Source organism: Peromyscus maniculatus, chromosome 18, assembly GCF_049852395.1.
Source record: "Peromyscus maniculatus bairdii isolate BWxNUB_F1_BW_parent chromosome 18, HU_Pman_BW_mat_3.1, whole genome shotgun sequence".
Taxonomy (NCBI): domain Eukaryota; kingdom Metazoa; phylum Chordata; class Mammalia; order Rodentia; family Cricetidae; genus Peromyscus; species Peromyscus maniculatus.
In genome coordinates, this window is record NC_134869.1 from 28,172,384 (window position 1) to 28,192,529 (window position 20,146).

Below are 20,146 nucleotides of genomic sequence, written 5' to 3' on the forward strand. Positions count from 1 at the left end.
TTCAGAGTGAGGGATCTTGGAACACTACAAGGGATATCTTCATCACATATGACCCCTCCAACTCCCTGCCCAGGGCCAAAAAACTCTGCAAAAAAGGAAGAATGATTACAAGAGAAAGAGGGAATGAAGAACACCAAGAAATTAAGACCCTCTAAGAATGTATGAACTCACAGAAACTGTGGCAGCATACAGAGGGTCTGCACACATGGGGGTCGTGTAACATGAATCTTAAAAGGTCTTATAAGAAAAAATCCAGAACCAGATATTGAGGTGAAAGCTGAAAGATCAGAGAAACAGAACAGCCAGCCACTACTTTTTACCTCTAAAAAATCCTCAGTCTAAAGAGAGCGAGTTCCTATTTCCATGAATCCTCAGACTAAAATACTATGAGTCCTCACACCTGAGGGTCTCAGTTGAACTGCTTAGTTCCCGGCTCCTCATGCCTTAGATGCCGTTCTCTACCCAGCCATGTCACTTCCTGAAATTAAAGGCATTAAAAGCATGTGCCACCACTGCCTGACTGTTCCCAGTGTGGCCTTGAACTCACAGAGATCCAGACAGATCTCTGCCTCCCAAATGACAGAATTAAGGGTGTGTGTCACCACTATCTGGCCTCTATGTATAATCTAGTGGCTGGCTCTGTCCTCTGATCCCCAGATAAGTTTATTAGGGTACATAAAATTTCACTACAGGGTACCTGGCCAGAGAGGTGGACACAGGCCCCCTTTGCTAACCCAGAAGCTATCTCTAGTTCATAACTAACTTGAAAATAAAAATCAGTTTTCTCTAAGGGATTCTCATGGAGGAAACAAATTACTCTTAAGGGTTGGTTCCATCCCAAGCAGTAGATGGACAACACAAAATGAACTCAAAGGTTCTTGGTCTTAACTCAGGGCTTTTATATATTTAATAATTGTATAAAAATACTACTACTACTACTACTACTACTACTACTACTACTACTACTACTACTACTACTACCATTAGTCTTCCTTTGTATATGTATTATGGCTTTCAGTTTTGGGTATTCCTCTGTGTGTGTGTGATCATGTGTGAGTCACTATTCATTTCTTGTGTCTTTTCTTTGGCTCTTTTTATTGTTTGATTGTTTTCTTACTATAATTTGTTTGGCTTTGTTTTATCTAATTTTATTTTATTATTAGTTTTATATGTCTTCTTATTTTCTAATGAGAGTCAGAAAGGGATGGGCCAGATAGGAAGACAGGTGGGGAGGAACTTGGAGGAGTTGGAGAAGAGTAAATCATAATCAGAAGACATTGTATGAAAAAAATCTATTTGCAATAAAATAAATAAAACTGAGAATGTTTTTGAACATTCTATTAACCATTAGTTCTTTCCACAGGGTGTAAACTTGAAATTAACATTAAAAAATAGTCCTCTGATGGCAACTGGGTAGATGAATTGGAAGACTAAGTAGAGAGAAGGTAAAATCAATTAGAAATAATAGCAAATATTCTCAATCACTAGCAAAGCTTGACTATTTCAAAGGGGCAATAAGAAATATGAACACAAAGGTGGACAATATAATTTAAAAGGATGATAAGAAGAAAAAGAGGAAAGAGTAAAATCTGTTTCACATCAGCTTTTAGTTCATTTAATTGGGAATACTGGAGGACCCCAACGCAGGAAAAACACAATGCACACAGCTTTTGATGCATTTGTGTAGTATGGGGTATCAAACTCAGCTTTCTGTTCTTATGCAGGCTGTTACTGATCAGTGGTAGCTATGGGTGGTGTCAAATAATAAAGTATAAGATGTGATAAAGGAGGAAAGAACAGAAGTTTGGCAGAGTGCCCTGAAATGGCAGACATAAATCTAAGTAGATAGGGATGATGAGCTGCTAAACCTGTGGGAAGAGAATCAAACCAGTGTGATGCAAAAGTAAGAGAAAGTACACAATCCAAAGAAAAATCAGTGTCCTGATGGCTCAGAGGCCCAATAAGAAGCAAAAATGAAAGTGTGAATATAATATTTAGAGATCACGGATTATCTCTTTCAAGATGGTTTTACTGGAAGGGGTCATCATGAAGGAAACCTGCCAGGGTAAGGACCATCTGAGAGATGAGGAAGAAGGGATGCTAAAAGCTAATTCTTTGTGAACCTCATCTACTTTATGTAGAGTTCAAAATGTAACAGCGTATGACACAATGAAGCTGAGTACATAGCTTTTGTTTTGTTTTAGGATTAGAGAAAATTGAACATAATGATAAAAATTATAAAAGGAAATTTAATGGGGCATGATGGTTGATATTATTAGCCTGACAAGATCTCGATTCCTGTACGAGACAAATGGCTGAGTTATTACGTTAGTGAGAGAATTTTAAGATTGGGTTAACTGAGGTAGACTCATATGCTAAATGTGAGCAGTGCCATTCCGCAGAATTGGGTCCTAGATTGAGTAAAAGGTACAAAGCCAGCCTAGCAGCAGCATGTAACTAATCTTTTTTTGGATCACCAGCTCCCAAATAATGACACATTTTTATTAATTATGAAAGCTTGGCCTTAGTTTAGGCTTGTTCCCAACTAGCTCTTAAAACTTAAATCAACCCATTTATATTATTATATTACATTATGTCCAACCATCTGGCTTATTACCTCTTCTCAGTACAATATGTCTGACTTCCTCTGCATCTCTCTGGTGAATCCCCTGCCTCTAGATTCTTCCCCTGAGGTCCTGTGGAAAATCTCCTGTCTCAGATTCTTTCCCTGATTTCCTCTCTCTCCCAAGAAGTCCTGCCTATCTTCTCCTGCCTCAATATTGGCCATTCAATTATTTATTAAATCAATCAGACTGGAGAGGTGGCTCAGAGATTAAGAGCATGCTGGCTGTTCTTGCAGAGGTCTTGAGTTCAATTCCCAGCAACCACATGGTGGCTCACAACCATCTATAGTGGGATTGATGCCCTCTTCTGGTATAAAGGTGTACATGCAGGCAAAACACTATATACATAATAAACCAATCAGAAGGTGCCTTAATGAGGGAGGTTAAGCAGAGAAACATGTTCATAGTTATTAATAATTACTAATAATAATATTAACAAAAATATTAACCTACACAGTAGCATTCATATCTTTGTTCTTAAAGCCATGGATTTCTGACCATGCTGAAATATACTCAGCAAACTGTATCGAGAATAACCCCCCCTCTTCCTCCTCTAAGTTGCTTTCATCAGGTATTTCATTACAACTATGACAAAAGCAAATAATCAGTGTATTTCAGCATTTAGAAAAAAAACCTGGGCAAAATAACTAAAAATAAAGTGAAATGGGGAGTGAACATCTGGCAGAGTGGAAAGCCTTTGCTACTGCAAAGAGGTAAGGCAAAAAGAGGATAAGTGCAGACACTGGGGGATATGGTATGAGAAAACAGATAAAATTTGTAATTGATGTAAAACAATGGGAACATTTGCTAATAATGAGGTTGCAGGTGCTGAGTGGAGTCCCTGAAAGATCAATGGCAGATGTTTCTAGCGAAGGACAAGAAATCTAACAAAGTTCAGTCCAGTGCTTGGTTGTGGATCACTGCATCTGCTTCCATCAGTGACTGGATGTAGATTCTATGATGACAGAGTAGTCACTAATCTGATTATATGGAAAGGTAAGTTTAGACACCCTCTCCATTATTTCTAGGAGTCTTAGCTGGTGTCATCCTTGTGGATTCCTGGAGATTTCCCTAGTACCAAATTTCTCCCTAACTCCCAGTGGTTCCTCTACCAAGATAGCTCCTTCGTAAGTGGAAGAGATGGAGGAGGGATCACAGGAGCAGGTGATGTCAAGATCACGATGGGGAAAACCACAGAGACAGCTGACCCAAGCTGGTGGGAGCTCATGGACTCTGGCCTGTCAGCTGTGGAACATGCATGGGACAGAACTAGGCCCTATGAATGTGGATGACAGTTAGGTGGCTAGATCTGTTTGGGGAGCCCCGGCAGTGGGACCAGGACTTATCTTGGATGCACAAAATGGATTTTTGGAACACATTCCCTTGGGTGGGATACCTTGCTCAGCCTTGACACAGAGGGGAGGGGCTTGGTCCTGCCTCAATTTAGTATGCCAGATTTTGTTGACTCCCCAAGAGAAGGCCTTATTCTCTCTGAGGAGTGGATGAGGGGTGGGATTGCAGGAGGTGAAGGGGTAGGAGAATGGGAGGGAGGGGGAACTGAGATTGGTGTGTAAAATGAAAAAAAAAGCATTTTTAAAAATTAGAAAAAGAAATCTAACAAAGAATGCAACAAAGTACTACTGGGAAACTAGTAAATTCTATATTTTGAATCCATTATGTTGAACAGTCCGGCCCAAAAGCTTCCAAACTCCAACGAATAATAAAGTGCACATTTAGGAATTCATTAGCTCTACAAATAAATTATTTTCTTGAAATTTTATGAAAAAATAATTCTCAGCTTTAAAAATTAAGTTTCAATCATGGACAGTAGAGACTAGTATCACTTAAATATGTACCTGACTGATCTTCCAGTGGTAAGGAAAAGAACAAAAAGCTTAATAGGATTTGATAATCATGTATCCCGTAAAAATGAAAACACCACTACTCAAGTTAATGAAGTTATTCAGCATAAGCCAGTAAACATTTCTCCAATTAGCTTCATGCAGAGCATTCAAAACCCCTGAATTCCGGAGAATACACAAACCAAACTTAGTGAAAGATAAAATTTGATCTTGCCTCTTTACAAGCATGCAATCCAAATCCCAAAGTCTGTAAATTTACCAATAAGCTGTTAGTATGTTTTGATTGTACAGACCACAATTTAAACACACCCAACAATTACAAAAGCAACCCGAATAATCTACAGTGAATAAACTTACCTTTAATTAGGGACAGAAAAGAGAATGCCATCTACATTTCTGAACTACTTTAAGTTAATATGTCTTATATAATGTGTCATATGTCAGACATTACAAAGAATACATTATATAATCAAAGGAACAGTCTTTTCCTATGATTCAAAAGGCATGAAAACGTCATATTATGATGCAAATTTCAGATTATGTGGGATATTCCTTGAGATTCTATAAACTCCAGAGGCCTCCAAGATCATAAGTTCACATCGGAAATTTTAATGGAATTTATGCAAGCTAATCAGAGCATTAAACACTCATCCCAAGATCAGGCATTTTCTCAACAAAAGTGATTAAAAGCCACAGAGTAAGCTCCTCCATTTATATCACAGTCCAGATATCAGTACCTTTCAGAGATAGCTATGCTCTTAGGAAGAGTAGAAAAATTCCATACCTTCTGAAGATTTTCTAATTTTTCCTTCTCAGCTTCAAACTGTTTTATCCAGCAATGTCTCTTCTCATCATCTTCTTGAAATTTCTGTTTTTCTAGATCACTCTGAGCTTCCAGAGTTTCTTTATCTTTATCTTCGAGTTCTCTTTGCTTGTCCTGCCAAGCTTCAAAAGACTTTCTACATCGTTCTTCTACTTCAAAGTATCCAAAACTCAAGTCCGCATCATCTGTATTCATTGAGAGGAGCAAAAGTACTATGCTTGAGATAAATCTATCATACTAGTCTATTTTACTACATAAACATACTACAAAAGCATATTACCGAAGCAAAAGGATATACATTTTCAAATGTAAATGGATGTCGACAGCCACACACCTTTGTGCATGTGCAATCTCAAGTGATTATACATGGAAATTCCTTACTTTCAATAAGAACTCAAATAACTTTCCTCAAAGTATTCCCTAAAATTTAAAATAATACTGCATGGATGCAAATATCTGTGTATTTGGAGGTAAGTGACAGAGTTAAGAGATATTGTTCAGCATTGTTTTGTTTAATAGTCTTTTGTGTTTCCATATGAATGTTAAGATTTTTTTTAAGTTTCTTTGGAGAAATATATTGAAATTTTGATGGGGATTACAGTGAATCTGTTGATTGATTATGGCTATTTTCATAATATTAATATTACCTACTATGTATATGCGAGATCTTTCTATTTTTTTTTTTTGGTGTCTTCTTCAATTTCTTTCTTCAGTATTTTATTTTATTTTATTTTTAGAATTTAATACATGTATTTAAACTTGCCTTTGTATAATATGCTGGCTAAAGTCATCTGAGAGGAAGAAATATTGAGAAGATACCCTCATAAAATCATGCTGTGGGCAAGCCTGTAGGGCATTTTTAAATTAGTGATGGATATGGGGGGCCCATCCCATTTTGAGTGGGGCCACCCTTTTAGCTGGTAGTTCTGGGTTCTTTAAGAAAGCATGCTGAAGAAGGCATGGAAAAGCAAGCCAGTAAGCAGCATAGCTCTATAGACTGTGCTTCAGCTCCAGCCTCCTGCCATGTCCGAGTTCCCGTCTTGACTTCTTTTAGTGATGAACAGAAATTAGGAAGCATGAGCCAAATAAACCCTTTCCTCCCCAACTTGTTTGTGGTCATGGTGTTTTATCATAACAATAGGAACCTTAACTAAGACATATGGTGAATGGGATTGTTTCCCTCATTTCTTGCTTAGTCTGTCTGTCTTAGTATCTGGAAAGGATGTTGATTTGAGTATGTTAATTCATAACCTGACACTTTGCTGAATATGTTTGTCATCTCTAGAAGATTTCTGGTGTAGTCTTCAGGGCCTCTCATGTATAGAATCATGTATTCTGCAAGTAGAGATATTTTGACTTATTCCTTTCTCACTTATGTTCCCTTTATTTTCATTTTATTTTATTGATCTAGCTAGGACTTTGAGAACTCCATTGAAAATGGGTGATGAACAGAGATACTTTGACTTGTTATGATCTTAATGGGAATGTCTCAAATTTTGTCTCCACCTAACATGATGATGGCTATCAGTTTGTCACAGCAGCCTTTATTATGTTCCCAGACAAATTCCTTCTATCTCTAGTCTCAATAGAGTATTTATTATGAAGATATGTTGGAGTTTTTCAAAGGTCCTTTCAGCATCGATGGAAACGATGATGGGATTTCTGTCCTTTTCATTTTACACTGAATTATGTATATTGATTTACATGTGTTGAACCGTTGCTGCCTCCCTGGAATGAAGCCAACATGTTGGTGAATGTCTTAAAAACTAACTAAAAATTGTATATCACTTCCATCCCCTCCCATCTCCCTTCCAACTCACTTCATGTCTTTTTGGTGTGTTCTTGGATTCAGCGTGCAAGAATGCTATTGAGGAATGATGACTTTCAGTTTTTAAAATTTTTGTTATTGTGTATTGTGTACGAGTGCCACAAAGAAAAATTCTCAATGCACTTTGATATAATATAAAATGCATTATGATGTAATATAAAATTTTTCAAACATATAACTGGGAATATTGCCCACCTGATAAAATACATTCCTCCATGGGTGTGTCAAAAATAACAGGCTCAGAAACAGAATCAGATTTGGCAGAATGAGTTAGACTTCTCATAAATTCTTCCTTTTCTATTACAGATAATATCTGGGAGGTTAAAATAGTATCTTCAGTATTTAATTATTAAAGAAACCCCAAATAGGATAAAATTATAATTTTAATAATGTCTAAATAAACATACTGAGAATTTGATTTACTGTAAACCCTTTCAAATACATTAATAATTATTTTCTTTACAAATACATTCTGTTCTCTTAAAGTTTTACAATCTAAGCCATCAATATTAATCTATAATAGTCAGTTATATGCTTAATAATAACTTCAAAATATGTCTACCTTGCTTCCTGATGAATTCTATATTATCTATAGTGATTGTTCATGTACATAGGTCATTAATATAGTCAATATTATACAAAGCTAACTATTATCTTCTTAAACCTGAATTATGCACAAAGTATTATAGAACTATATATTCAATGTAGTTTAAAATATACACGACATCTTCAATGAAGTAACAAAATTCAAAATTAGTATTTTCAAATCTGAATGTTAATAAAAAAGAATAAAAAGGAAACAAAATATTTTTTAAGCTATGCTCTGACTCTTACAAAGTAAGAACAGAGCTAGATAAAATAGATCTTATTGTAACTGAATCTAAGAAGAAATCTTTCAAAGACATTCTTCAAAATACACAGGAGGTTTCAACCTCTAAAATGCTAGACTTTACTGTGATTTTTTTCCAGGAATTTTCTCCTGTGTTATTTTCCAAAAGTAACACAAAATCTTCTACTCTTAAAGGTTCTCTGAAATATTTAGAGTACTCCTGTGAAAGCACTTCTTTCATGAGAAAAACAATAAGCACTGTAATATATTTATTTTTGCTCCAAGAAATGTAAAATGCAAAGTTATTTTACTGTTCTGTGTATATGAACATTTAATTCCCAAATTCTAATGGTTCAAATCACTATTTTAATAACTGAAATTTGTGTAGTTTTATATAATATGCCAGAAGATACCAGGAAACCAAATACAATTTTCTTAAAATCATCAAACTGAAGTCAATAAGCTAACTCCCTATGTACAATAAATAAATAAATAAATAAATAAATAAATAAATAAATAAATAAATAAATAAATAAATAAATAAATAAATAAAAAATTCCTAACTGCAATGTGAGTACTTTCAGTCAGATATTCAATGTATACCTTCATTAATTGCTCAGAATTTGCTTTTGATTCAGCTGCTGATCCAGTCCTCAAATGCATATGATTGTTAGAAACTGTACCATAACTACAACCTAGAAAAAGGGAAAGTAACTATAATTTCAAATATTAGAGTGTATGTCAAAACCTCAACCCTTTTCATTACCATTTTATCTTAATTTCTACCAACATACTCGACCAGTAACAGTAACTTTATAGAACAGAAAATAATTATTAAAATGTTGTAAGAAAATTATCACTATTTATAAAATAAAAATAACCTTCTAAAGCACTGTATCTAGTTATCAATTTTCATATCCATGAATGAGTTTAATTTTTTATGCATATAGAATCATTCTTGCTTGGTAATACAATACTGTGTGACTCAATTCCTGAAGAGATAAGAATGAGCAAAAATCTACTCACCCCAGATAGAGAACTGACCATACACCAAAAAGAAACTACCAAAGTTGAACTTGGTAAACTTGGTAAAAGATAATTGTGTTTACTCATATGAATATGAGTAAGGGGTTTCTTACAGGAAGAAGATCGATGCAAAACAGCTCCATCAACACAGTTTACACCACCATCACTTATCACAACACAGTTCACACCAGCATCACTAATAGCTTAGGAGGGCTGGAATCCTGAATCTTACTCTACAATTTGCAAAGGGCTCAAATGGATGGAGACTATCTCTGAAAGCAACTCAGTTGGTCTAAATAAACCTCTTTGAAACAGCACAGCTGGTCTCTCCCTCTCCCAGGCACTATGATGGCCTAAGTATTTTCTGGGTAGTTATCCTGGTCTGAGACTCTTCTAGGCAGGTAGGTTTGCCAAAGAATGTCTCTCAGCATTCTTTACTATAAGCCTGAGGAGTGAGGAATCTAGTGTGTCTGGTCAGTTTCATGAATTTCTAAAGTTTAGGGGCTGGTTACTTCCTGAGTCTTAAGAGCCTACGTTTAGATATCCTGAGCCTCACTGAACTTCCTGAAGGATGGACTTTTTTACCTCACTTTAGAACACAGTGAGTCTTAAGGAGCTTACCTCTAAAATGGACTGTTTTATTTCAAAGGAAATTGCATACAAACATAACATACAATGACACCTTGACCAGAACTATATCAAAGCTAATATTCTATTAGCTAGAATCTTGCCCAATATAATGAAAATATTTCATTACACATATTAATTTAAAGATTAAAATTATTATGATGAATGGTATTAATTTTATATTATGAGATTTAATTGAATTTTATGTTCGTCTCATTGTCGGTTCAAATGTAATTACATCCCTTTTCATTATTCAATTAGTGTGTTATATTTTGTCTGTGTTTTCTAATAGAAAACCACCTTTACAGAGGACTACTCCAAAGATAAACTCTTCCCATTTACTTTATCAGATGTGATCTTTTTCTTCTTCAATGTTTATTCACAATCTTTCTGGCATGCAGGTGATGTTTCCATTTATTGACACAGGTTGTATTAAAGGAGCTATGGCACAGAAATAAGACTCTACAAGAGAAGATTAGTGTTTCTGTAGTGTGTGCGTGTGCGCGTGCGCATTTGCGTGTGCGTGTGCGTGTGCGTGTGTGTGTGTGTGTGTGTGTGTGTGTGTGTGTGTGTGCGTGTGTGCGTGTGTGTGCTGGCATTGACTCTGCACTTCCTAATTATAGTAGACAACAGTTCTGCAAGGGGCAAAGTTAATTGGGGTTTCATCCTACAGTCTGTCTTCTCAGTCCTATCAAGAATTATGCTACTGATTGTGGTAGCTGACCCTCAAAGAGGGTTCTTCAAAACAACAACTCCCTCTGATAATACATTCTGTGTACTCACTGAAGACATCAGTGTCTTCTAAGTCCTGAAGAAAGAGTTCTTCAGCAGTTTTACTCTTGTTCTTTATGACGTTGATACAGTGAAGAACTGACTCTGGCAATTCAATTAGATCCTAAAATTTGAGTAACAAAAGTATGAGAAGGGCTGCCAAAAATTATATGTCAAATATTGCATTACTCATTTCCCACCAAAATTTTGAACAAACTATGTAAAGAGATAAAAGTGCCTCCATATAGTGGGCCTATTTCAGACAAACATATTTGCTTTGATTTTTCATTCTATTTTCAGGCAGTTATGTCTTCCTAGAAAATTCTAAGACAGCAAGTAAAGAATAACGAGGGAGTGAAGTGTAAGATTAAGTCAGTATTTCTTAACAGGTAATATTCCACTCCTGACAGGAGACAGAATGGGGGAAATGTTATGAATGAACCTTCTGTATGCTATGAAGATGTTTCTCTCATTGACTGATAATAAAGTTGTTTTGGCCTATGGCAAGACAGGATAAGGTCAAGAGTAAGAATCAAACTAGGACTCAGAGGAAGAGGGGCAGAACCAGTAGATGTAAGAAGCCACCAAAGAAACAAAATGCCAGAGAACCAATAAGCCAAGAACCATGTGGCAATAAATAGATTAATAGAAATAGGTTAGTTTAAATGTAGAACTAGTTTAATAATAAGCCTGAGCCATTAGTCACACATTTATAATTAACATAAGCCTCTGAGTGGTTATTTAGAAGCAGCTGCCAGACAGGGCAGGAGAGAGAAACTCCACTTACAAAAGAAGGTTACCTAGTTATAATTTTCATTTTTATTATAGGTATTATGTTTCCAATGCCTTCATAAGTTCTTGATATTTTGTTGATATATTATGAATATTTATTATGAAATAGAAATTAACCCTGGAAATATTTTCTAAAACTCAACATTACCTAATACCTTATATAATTACTTAATATGTAATTATCAAATACTGTTGAATTTATGTAACGTTACAGAATGTCTATCACCAAAGCCTATGTAAATAAATTTTCAAATTTGCTAAATACCTAAATAGATTGGTATTTTTATACTACTTGTACAAATGAAGTTTATTACTATGTAAATATCAATTATTATTAGAAAGTATAGTGCAAAACATACTATTTATGAAATATTTCAAACATTTAAATATATTTTAATAACAGTCCCAAAGCTATCAATAAATCTCTACATGAGTAGAAACTTTCCTTGAGGAAGATAAACCACCGTGTGACTGAGTGACTGAATCTATACAGATATAATTGATACAGAAGAAGATCACAGGCTTAATATCAAGGAACCAAACAAAGCTTTCTGTCATATTGGGTTTCCATGAGTTAAGAAAACAGCACTTTGCCTTTATTATACCTAATGAAATGCATTGTTAGTTTTAACCATTAACAACCACCAGTTTATGCAGTTAACTTTTCCCCTTACCACTACAGAAAACCAAACAAAAATCTATGACATCATATTAAACTTGTCTTGACAGAAGTACCCACTCTCCTCTTTTGTTCTCTGTCTTTACTGAAATTGCTACTTCCTGGTTAAGAAGAGTTTTGAACACAAATAGACAGTAGTGATTGTTGTACATTCTGTAAAAGACAATCTCCAATCCTTGAATCTTTCATCTTGAGTTAATACTACAATTTATTTTCCTTATAGTAAGAGACATTTGATTTCTACAAATATTTTGATGTTATCTTAAGCCAGAGTCTGAAAGGTCTATTATTTCTTTATGTATGAAGCAATAAAAATATAAAATCTATCCTTTTTTGTATTTAATATTCTAGCATTTTCTCTCATTTAATAATTGCAAAATCAACAGGATATTCTTAAATTGATCTTTAAAATAATACACAAGTGAAGAATAATTATAAATAGTGAGAAAAAGCAGAAAGTCTAAAAGTATAGCATACTGGTAGCACAGTGGCCTATTGTAAGGAAAGCCATGAGTTCAAGACCAAGTACAGGCATGGAGTAGGGAGGCAAAACTATACTTGAACTTCACAAAGTCTTCTGTTAACATAAAGCATGAAGCAGAAAAGGAATCACAGCTACTCTTTACTTAAAATGTTTTTTGCATATAAATACCTACCAAGGAGCATTACTTATAACTGTTATCTAAAGCCATAGAGATGCACACAAAAAGCACACAGAGGGTTGGGGATTTAGCTCAGTGGTAGAGCCCTTGCCTAGGAAGAGCAAGGCCCTGGGTTCGATCCCCAGCTCCAGAAAAAAAGAAAAACACACAGAAGTAAAATTCTTTTTTAAAAAAACCCTTTCACTAAAGACTTAAAAGTTTGATTGATTCTTTGCAATTTTTACTTGTTGCTATTTTATTGGCTTAAGCCCCAAGTTTGATTATTTCTTGCCATCTATTCCTTTGGAATGTTATTTCCTCTGTTTTGTTCTAGAGCTTTCAGGTATGCCATTAAGTTCCTAATATGAGGTCTTTCCATTTTTTATGTAGACACTCAGTGCTATGAACTACCCTCTTAGAACTGTTTCATTGTATCTACTTGTAAATATAAACAGAAAGGAAAGAAATCAAATTATCATTATTTGAAGATGATATAATACTATATATAAGCGATTGTAAAAGTTCCATCATGAAACTCCTATAGTTTCAGCGAAGTAGGTGGATATAAAATTAATATACACACATAAACAAACAATCAGTACCCTTCCTATATACAAATAACAAATGAACTAAGAAAGATATCAGGGAAATAACGCCTTTCACAATAGTCTTAAATATAAAGTATCTTGGGGTAACTCTAACCAATCAGTGAAAGACTTGAATGATAAAAACTCTAAGGCATTGAAGAAAGAAACAGACAATATCACAAGATAGAAAGAGCTCCTATGCTTATGGATCAGTAGGATTAACGGAGTTAAAATGACCATCATGACAAAAGCAATTGACAGATTCAATGCAATTCCAATCAGTATTTCAATACAATTGTTCATAGATCTTGAAAGGACAACTTCAGCATCATATAGAAACATAAAATCAGGATAGCTAAAACAATTCTGAATGATAAAAGAAATGTTGTAGGTGTCACTATCCCCAGTTTCAAGTTGTACTATAAACAAACAATAATTTAAAAAAACAGCATAGTAATGGCACAAAACAGACACACTAATTAATGGAATCAAATTGAAGACCCAGACATAAAAGTACACAACTATGGACACATGATTTTTAGATTTTAAAAAAGGAGGCAGAAATAGATACTGGAAAAGGACAACATCTTCCACAACTGATGCTGGTCAAACTGAATGGCCGCATGCAAAAGAATGCAACTAGATCCATACTTATTACCCACCACAAAACTCTACTCCAGATGAATCAAAGACCTCCACACAGGCTTTTGGTGGTTCTCCACAAACTGATGGCGAGACTGAAGAAAGAAACCTACATAACCCACTGAATATGAAGAACTCAAGTTGGTGCCTGCCTATAGCTTTCACTTCTATGAACTAATGTTCAGAGTACCATAATGTACTCTACATATTACCAAAGGAGAAAGAGAAACACCAAACTGTTTGATATATAATGATGACCTGCTTGCAAGATAATGCTATTGCTGTAGTGGCACAACAATTATGGGATTAACTAACCTGTGTCTGATAGATTTAATGTTCAATCGATTCCCAACACTGGGTAGCCAAGAACCTGAGACTAGATAACTAGGGGGAAAACTAATACTACCTTTCTGCTAAAAGTACTCCTCAGATATTCTGCTGTACTTATAGATCAGTGCCTTTCCTAGCCTCCATCAGAGAGGTTGCCTCCTGCAGTCGATGTGAATGAGTACAGAAAGTGACAGCCAAAAATTATGCAGAGAGTCAGAGATCGTGGAACACTCAGTTCTAAATGGGATGTCTCCATCAAAGCCCTCCCACACAGGGATCAGGGAACACTATAGAGAAGGAGTTGGAAAGACTGTAAAAGCCAGAGGGATGGATAACGCCAAGGAAACAAGACCTAGACACAGCAGGGTCGATGCACATATGAACTCACAGAGACTGGCAGCATGCACTGGGCCTGCAGGGGTCTGCACCAAGTGGTGTCCCAGCACTGAGAAGAAGTGGATAAAAGCCCATCCCTAACCCAGAAGCTATCTCTAATTAATAACCACTCTCAAATGAAAAATGAGTTCATGCTAATGTAATCTCACTGGGGGATACAAATTACTCTTAAGGGCAGGCCCCATGCCCAGGAGGGGTAGATGGCTAGTACAAAAGATAATCAAGAGCATCTTTGAAGGTTCTTTGTCTCATAATGTTTTATCATATATATATATATATATATATATATATATATATATATATATGTGTGTGTGTGTGTGTGTGTGTGTGTGTATGTATATATACATATATATGTGTGTGTGTACATATACATATGTACACATATATAAAATAATCTCACAGGTCTTTTGCTTTTATTGTTTTTTTGTGTTTTTATGGAATTCCTGTGTATGCAAATGTGTGTGTTGTGTGTGTGTGTGTGTGTGTGTGTGTGTGTGTGTGTGTGTGTGTGTACACGTTTCATGTGCTTTTTCTTTGGCATTTTTTCTTCTGCTTGTTTTTTTAATCTTATTTAATATTATTATTATTTAGATGTATCTTTATTTTCTAAGGAGAGACAGACCGGGAGTGAATTTATCTAGGAGCTGAAGTGGGGAGGATCTTGGAGGAATTAGGGAAAAGGAAAGCATAATCAGAATGCATTAAATCAAAAAATGTATCTTAAATCATGAAAAAAAAAAGGCTTAAAAGTAAAACATCCCTGTAAAGGCTCAGCGATCTTTGCAGAGAAGACCAAATTTAAGAGCCAGAGGTACAGGACGACTACAATTAAGCAGTGTTTTTTTAGACACGTCAGGGAAGTTTCACATGAGCTCACAGTAGTTGTGACAGTATGCACAAGGTCTGTGCAAGCTTGATCCAAACCAAATGCCAGCATGAAGAAAAGTGGTCATGAAGTCTCTCCCCTAGCTAAGGAGCTGCTAGGAACTGATAGCTACTAGGAAAGGGAGAGATGACTTTTTCTTTCTTTCTTTCTTTCTTTCTTTCTTTCTTTCTTTCTTTCTTTCTTTCTTTCTTTCTTTCTTTCTTTCTTTCTTCTCTCTCTCTCTCTCTCTCTCTCTCTCTCTCTCTCTCTCTCTCTCTTTCTTTCTTTCTTTCTTTTTTTGGTTTTTCCAGACAGGGTCTCTTTATGTAGCTTTGCACCTTTCCTGGAACTCACTCGGTAGCCCAGGTTGGCCTCGAACTCACAGAGATCCCCCCTGCTATACTTCCCAAGTGCTGGGATTAAAGGCATGGGCTACCACCGCCCAGTTGTGGTGGCGCACGCCGGTAGGATTTGCTGAAGGAGGCAGAGGCAGGAGGATCACGAGTTCGAGCCAGCCCGGGCCACATACTTTTTAGGGCTGGAGAGATGGCTCAGCCATTAAAAGCTAGGCTCACAACCAAAAATATAAGAGATGACTTTCTTAAAAAGCATGACCCTTCTTTGGTGGACCACATTCCATCCAGTAGAAGGCAACACATCCAAGAGTTTATGGGCAGCACCAATTTTTCATTTTGAGTTTAAAACAAAAGGACATATAGGTGAGTGGGAAGGAAAGATGAGGTAGATTTTGGAGGAAGAATTGGGGGATAGTACGAATATGACCCCAGGCAGTAGGACCAGGACCTGTCCTTGGTGCATGAGCTGGCTTTTTGGAAGCTAGGGCCTATGCTAGGACACTTTGCTCAGCCTAGGTGAAGGGGTGAAGGGAGGAGGGGACTGGACCTGCCTCAGCTGAATCTACCAGGCTGAGCTGAATCCCTATGGGAGGGAGTCCTTGCCTTGGAGGAGATGGGAATGGGGGATTGATGGGGGGGGGGGTACGGGAGGAAGGAGGACAGGGGAATCTGTAGCTGATACATAAAGTTAAATTAATTATAAAATTAAAAAAGAAAAGAAGTAAAGATACTAGTTGTAAATGTAAGTTTAAATAAGAATTTGTAAATGTAAGCTTAAAAAATATAAGAAGTAAATAAAAAATACATGATACGAAATTCTCAATGAACTAAGGAAAAATGAAAAATATGGAACACTTACAGTATCACTATTGTCACTCTGAGTTTCTGATTCTGAATCGTTTTCAACCTCATCATTCTCCAACGAAGAAATGCTGATTTTATCCAGTTCAGCTTCTATTTCTTCTCTGAGCTTTGCTTCACTGTCATCATTGTCCTCCATAATTCTTAATAATTAAAAAATAGCACTTAAAAAAGAATCTAATGTCTCTAAAAAATGATGGGTTCTGTAATTTGTCACACAATCCAATATGCACATAGACATTTAATTTAAAGAAACTTCTATGGCACCATATTAGACTAGCTCTATATGATAAGGAACATGGCTTTGCCTATTGATTCACTCAATTTTTAAAGTATTGACCACAAGATGGCCAAAACTATTACTATTCTTTCATTTCAAGAAAAAAATCACATTGAGTTAACTGGCCTATCTCCCACAATTAAGAAATTTCAAGGCAATCTTGTCTTTGCAAACACGGTCTGTCTAAAAAGATGAATAGTTTGACTATCTAGAGATTAAGAAACACCTAAGAGAAAAACTCAAATCTATTTCTGGGAGAAATCTATGGCTACTTTGTATGCATTGAGTCCAAATTCTAGTAATTCTGCCTTACACAGCCACATGCTCTTGCTAATCTGGCACACAGTGACAGATCATGTACAGAATATTAATCTAAAATTTGTGTTTAAATCCTTAATATTTGAAATGGATATTGATCACATAGCACTGTGTCTTTACATCCTCATCATCATCACCACCACCATAATGCTGTCCCAGATACTCAGGACTGTGGTAGGCCAAGCATTAGAGGTTAAATAGATAATTGATGATCTTCACTAGAAATTAACAGACAAAAGGTTATATTGTAATTGTTCCCATTGGATCAACATGTTTTAACAACAAGATAGAATAGGAAAAGTTAGGATGATGCAGAAATCAAAATATGACTGCACCATATATACTAAAGATAAAAAACCTGTAACAATTTTTGGTTTTGCTCCAAGTATTTACATGTTCATGCACATGTGCATGAGTTGTAATGCCTTGCATGTTTGCATAATATTTTCACTTTATTGTAAGTCCTGGGGCGAAGGAGGGTTTGAAAAGGAACTGGTTAGATCTCACTTTTTCCCCTACAGCATTTCCCCAAACATTTCTTGTTCCTCAAGTCCTTAGACATTCTTGTTCTTTCTTCCCCTTTCTTCCCCTTTCTTCCCCTTTCTTCCCCTTCCTTCTTTTCCTTCTTTTTCATTTAACTTGGATCAACATTTAATCAAAGCCATGCCATGTGCTTCATTTACTATTGACTGAACAGAATAATTCAGTGTTCTCTCTCTCTCTCTCTCTCTCTCTCTCTCTCTCTCTCTCTCTCTCTCTCTCTCTCTCTCTCTCTCTCTCTCTCTCTCTCGGCTTTTTGAGACAGGGTTTCTCTGTGTAGTTTTGGTGTCTGTCCTAGATCTCACTCTGTAGACCAGGCTGGCCTGGAACTCACAGAGGCTCTGCCTCCCGAGTGCTGGGATTAAAGGCGTGCGCCACCACTGCCACCACCACCCGATGTTGTGTTCCTAGTCTTTAAAGTCTACTTGTCACAGAAAATGAAATGAAACATTTGGTTAGGGCTTTTTACTTCACTCTTTTTAATGCATCCTGTTGGGAGAGGAGGACCTGCAATGAAGCAATTTTCCTCCAACATAAAACTGTCCATCTTGTGGGGAAGTTCCTCATGACACAGAATATAAAGGAAGGTAAAACATTCCACCCTGATAGGAAACTTCTTAAGACACAGAATGTTCTAAAGGGGAAGGGAAACATTCCACCCTGCAGGGAAGCTCATTAAACTCAGTAGGCAAACTATTCCAAAGCTTCCCAAAAGTCCTGTACCCCAATCTATTCACTGGGCTGCTCCCTCCTCACCGACTGACTTACCAGCGCTAGGCACTGCTTTGAGACACTCAGTACAAGCAGAGCTGCCTAGAAGAGGCTCAGATTGGCCACCTGGAAGAAACAGAGACAAACAGCTCAGCAGTCTGAGAGTCAGCTTGGCCTTCCTTCAGACTCTACAGTGTGTTTCACATTTCCAGCATTTGTGAGCTCCCAGCCATGTTGGAGTGGGCTTTTGGTGACCCAGCTTTATGGTGATTCAATCATTTCTGAAATACCTCCTCAAATATATCCCTGTAAATAATCCCAATAAAACTCGCCCGTTCACCGAGTTGGATTTGGGCGGTACCCTTAACTTTGGGTTGTCATAGGTTTCCCGCGTGGGACCAGTAGGCATTTGCTCAGCTCTCCCCAGGAATAGGGTCACTAAAGGGAGTTTCTCTTCTTACTATAAACATTCTTCCAATACCCTAAATCAGACTTGCCACCTACAGAATTGAGTCCCACTCAGTAATCCTTTTTCCGTATTGCCTCATCTTACATGTTACTTCTCTGGATGGCTCTCCACATAAACATGGACTTGAGAAAATAAAAGCCTGTATTTGCCTCTCCTATAACTATGGGCATCACGTAGCTTTCCACCTCACTAGGGATTTCATGACCATTTTCTGTGTTCCCTAAGAAATGAGAACTTAAATTTACACCCAGATTATACACACACACACACACACACACACACACACACATATATATCTATATATATCTCTCTCTATATATATATATATATCTCAGATAATATATTCTCTCTCTCTCTCTCTATATATATATATGTATATATATATATATATATATATATATATATATATATATATATATACAGAAAATAACTTCCTCAACTAGGATCCTAGTGTTAGTAAGCCGCCCTAAGACTACCTCCAGTTGATAATGAATCACCTGGGCTCTCTTAACTGTCTAAAGTGGAGAAAGATTAAGGAGCTCTCCTCGTCAGCCATGGCATAGAACAGGCAAACGTTCTGCAGACAGTAACAACAACAAAATCATTATCTATGGGTCATATGCAAAGGGGAGGGTCGATGGGAAGAAAAGAACGGACAGTTGAGGTCAGGTGTGGTCGAGAGGAGTGTGACAGGCTCTCAAACTGGCCAGAAGGAATTTCAAGTTTTGAGAGAGCTAGGAAAACCCTGAAGGGAATGGGCTGGAGTCCTGCACCATGCAGCCCTCGGGCACCCCGTCCTGGAGCCTGGCCTGCAGATACGGCCGTTTGGTGCCCTGCCCACCATATTGAATGGACCCCGGCGGCGACCAGAGCTGACCCGCTCACACTCACCCTGCTCACTCACCAAAGCGATCTGGGCTTCCTGGGAGCCAGCGCCCACAGCAGCTCAACAAATCATAACCATGGCAACAGCCAATCCGGAGAAGGCGGAGCAGCCTTTCTTTACAGGTGCCCCGACAGGACAAACAACTTTGATTCTAAATCAGAATAGTCACTGCGTTAGGAAGAGGAAATCATTTCTCTTTCGAGGTAATTATTAATATTTATATAATTTGGGAAATTACTCAACGACGATATGGCATTTTGTTATAATTATTCAAGTAGAGGTAACAGCAATCGACTACTAGATATCTATGTAGATACTGTTTCTTCTACAACACTCTTTAAAAAGTGAATTGTGATGTGTGGAGAAGAAACCAATAAATAGTTTGCTGCCATGACAATAGGTT

The 20,146-nt window shown here is 36.7% G+C and overlaps 1 protein-coding gene across 7 annotated transcripts in view; it reads right to left on the bottom strand.

The window, feature by feature from the left end:
• Positions 1–19,815, bottom strand: part of Lrriq1 (leucine rich repeats and IQ motif containing 1) — a 188,681-nt gene extending 168,866 nt beyond the window's left edge. For 4 of the 7 annotated variants that reach the window (XM_076553850.1, XM_076553849.1, XM_042263248.2 and 1 more), the window contains exons 1-7: positions 19,762–19,815; positions 18,446–18,514; positions 16,538–16,682; positions 10,403–10,514; positions 8,570–8,661; positions 7,333–7,450; positions 5,271–5,494 (exon numbers count right to left, since the gene is read on the bottom strand). In XM_076553850.1, coding sequence (XP_076409965.1) covers positions 5,271–5,494; positions 7,333–7,450; positions 8,570–8,661; positions 10,403–10,514; positions 16,538–16,678 — 687 coding nt within the window. In that variant the 5' untranslated portion in view covers positions 16,679–16,682; positions 18,446–18,514; positions 19,762–19,815. Of the gene's footprint in view, positions 1–5,270; positions 5,495–7,332; positions 7,451–8,569; positions 8,662–10,402; positions 10,515–16,537; positions 16,683–18,445; positions 18,515–19,748 lie in introns of all 7 variants that reach the window. The other 3 variants (XM_076553848.1, XM_042263247.2, XM_042263252.2) reach the window with 3 other exon arrangements.
• Positions 19,816–20,146: the final 331 nt, after the last annotated feature.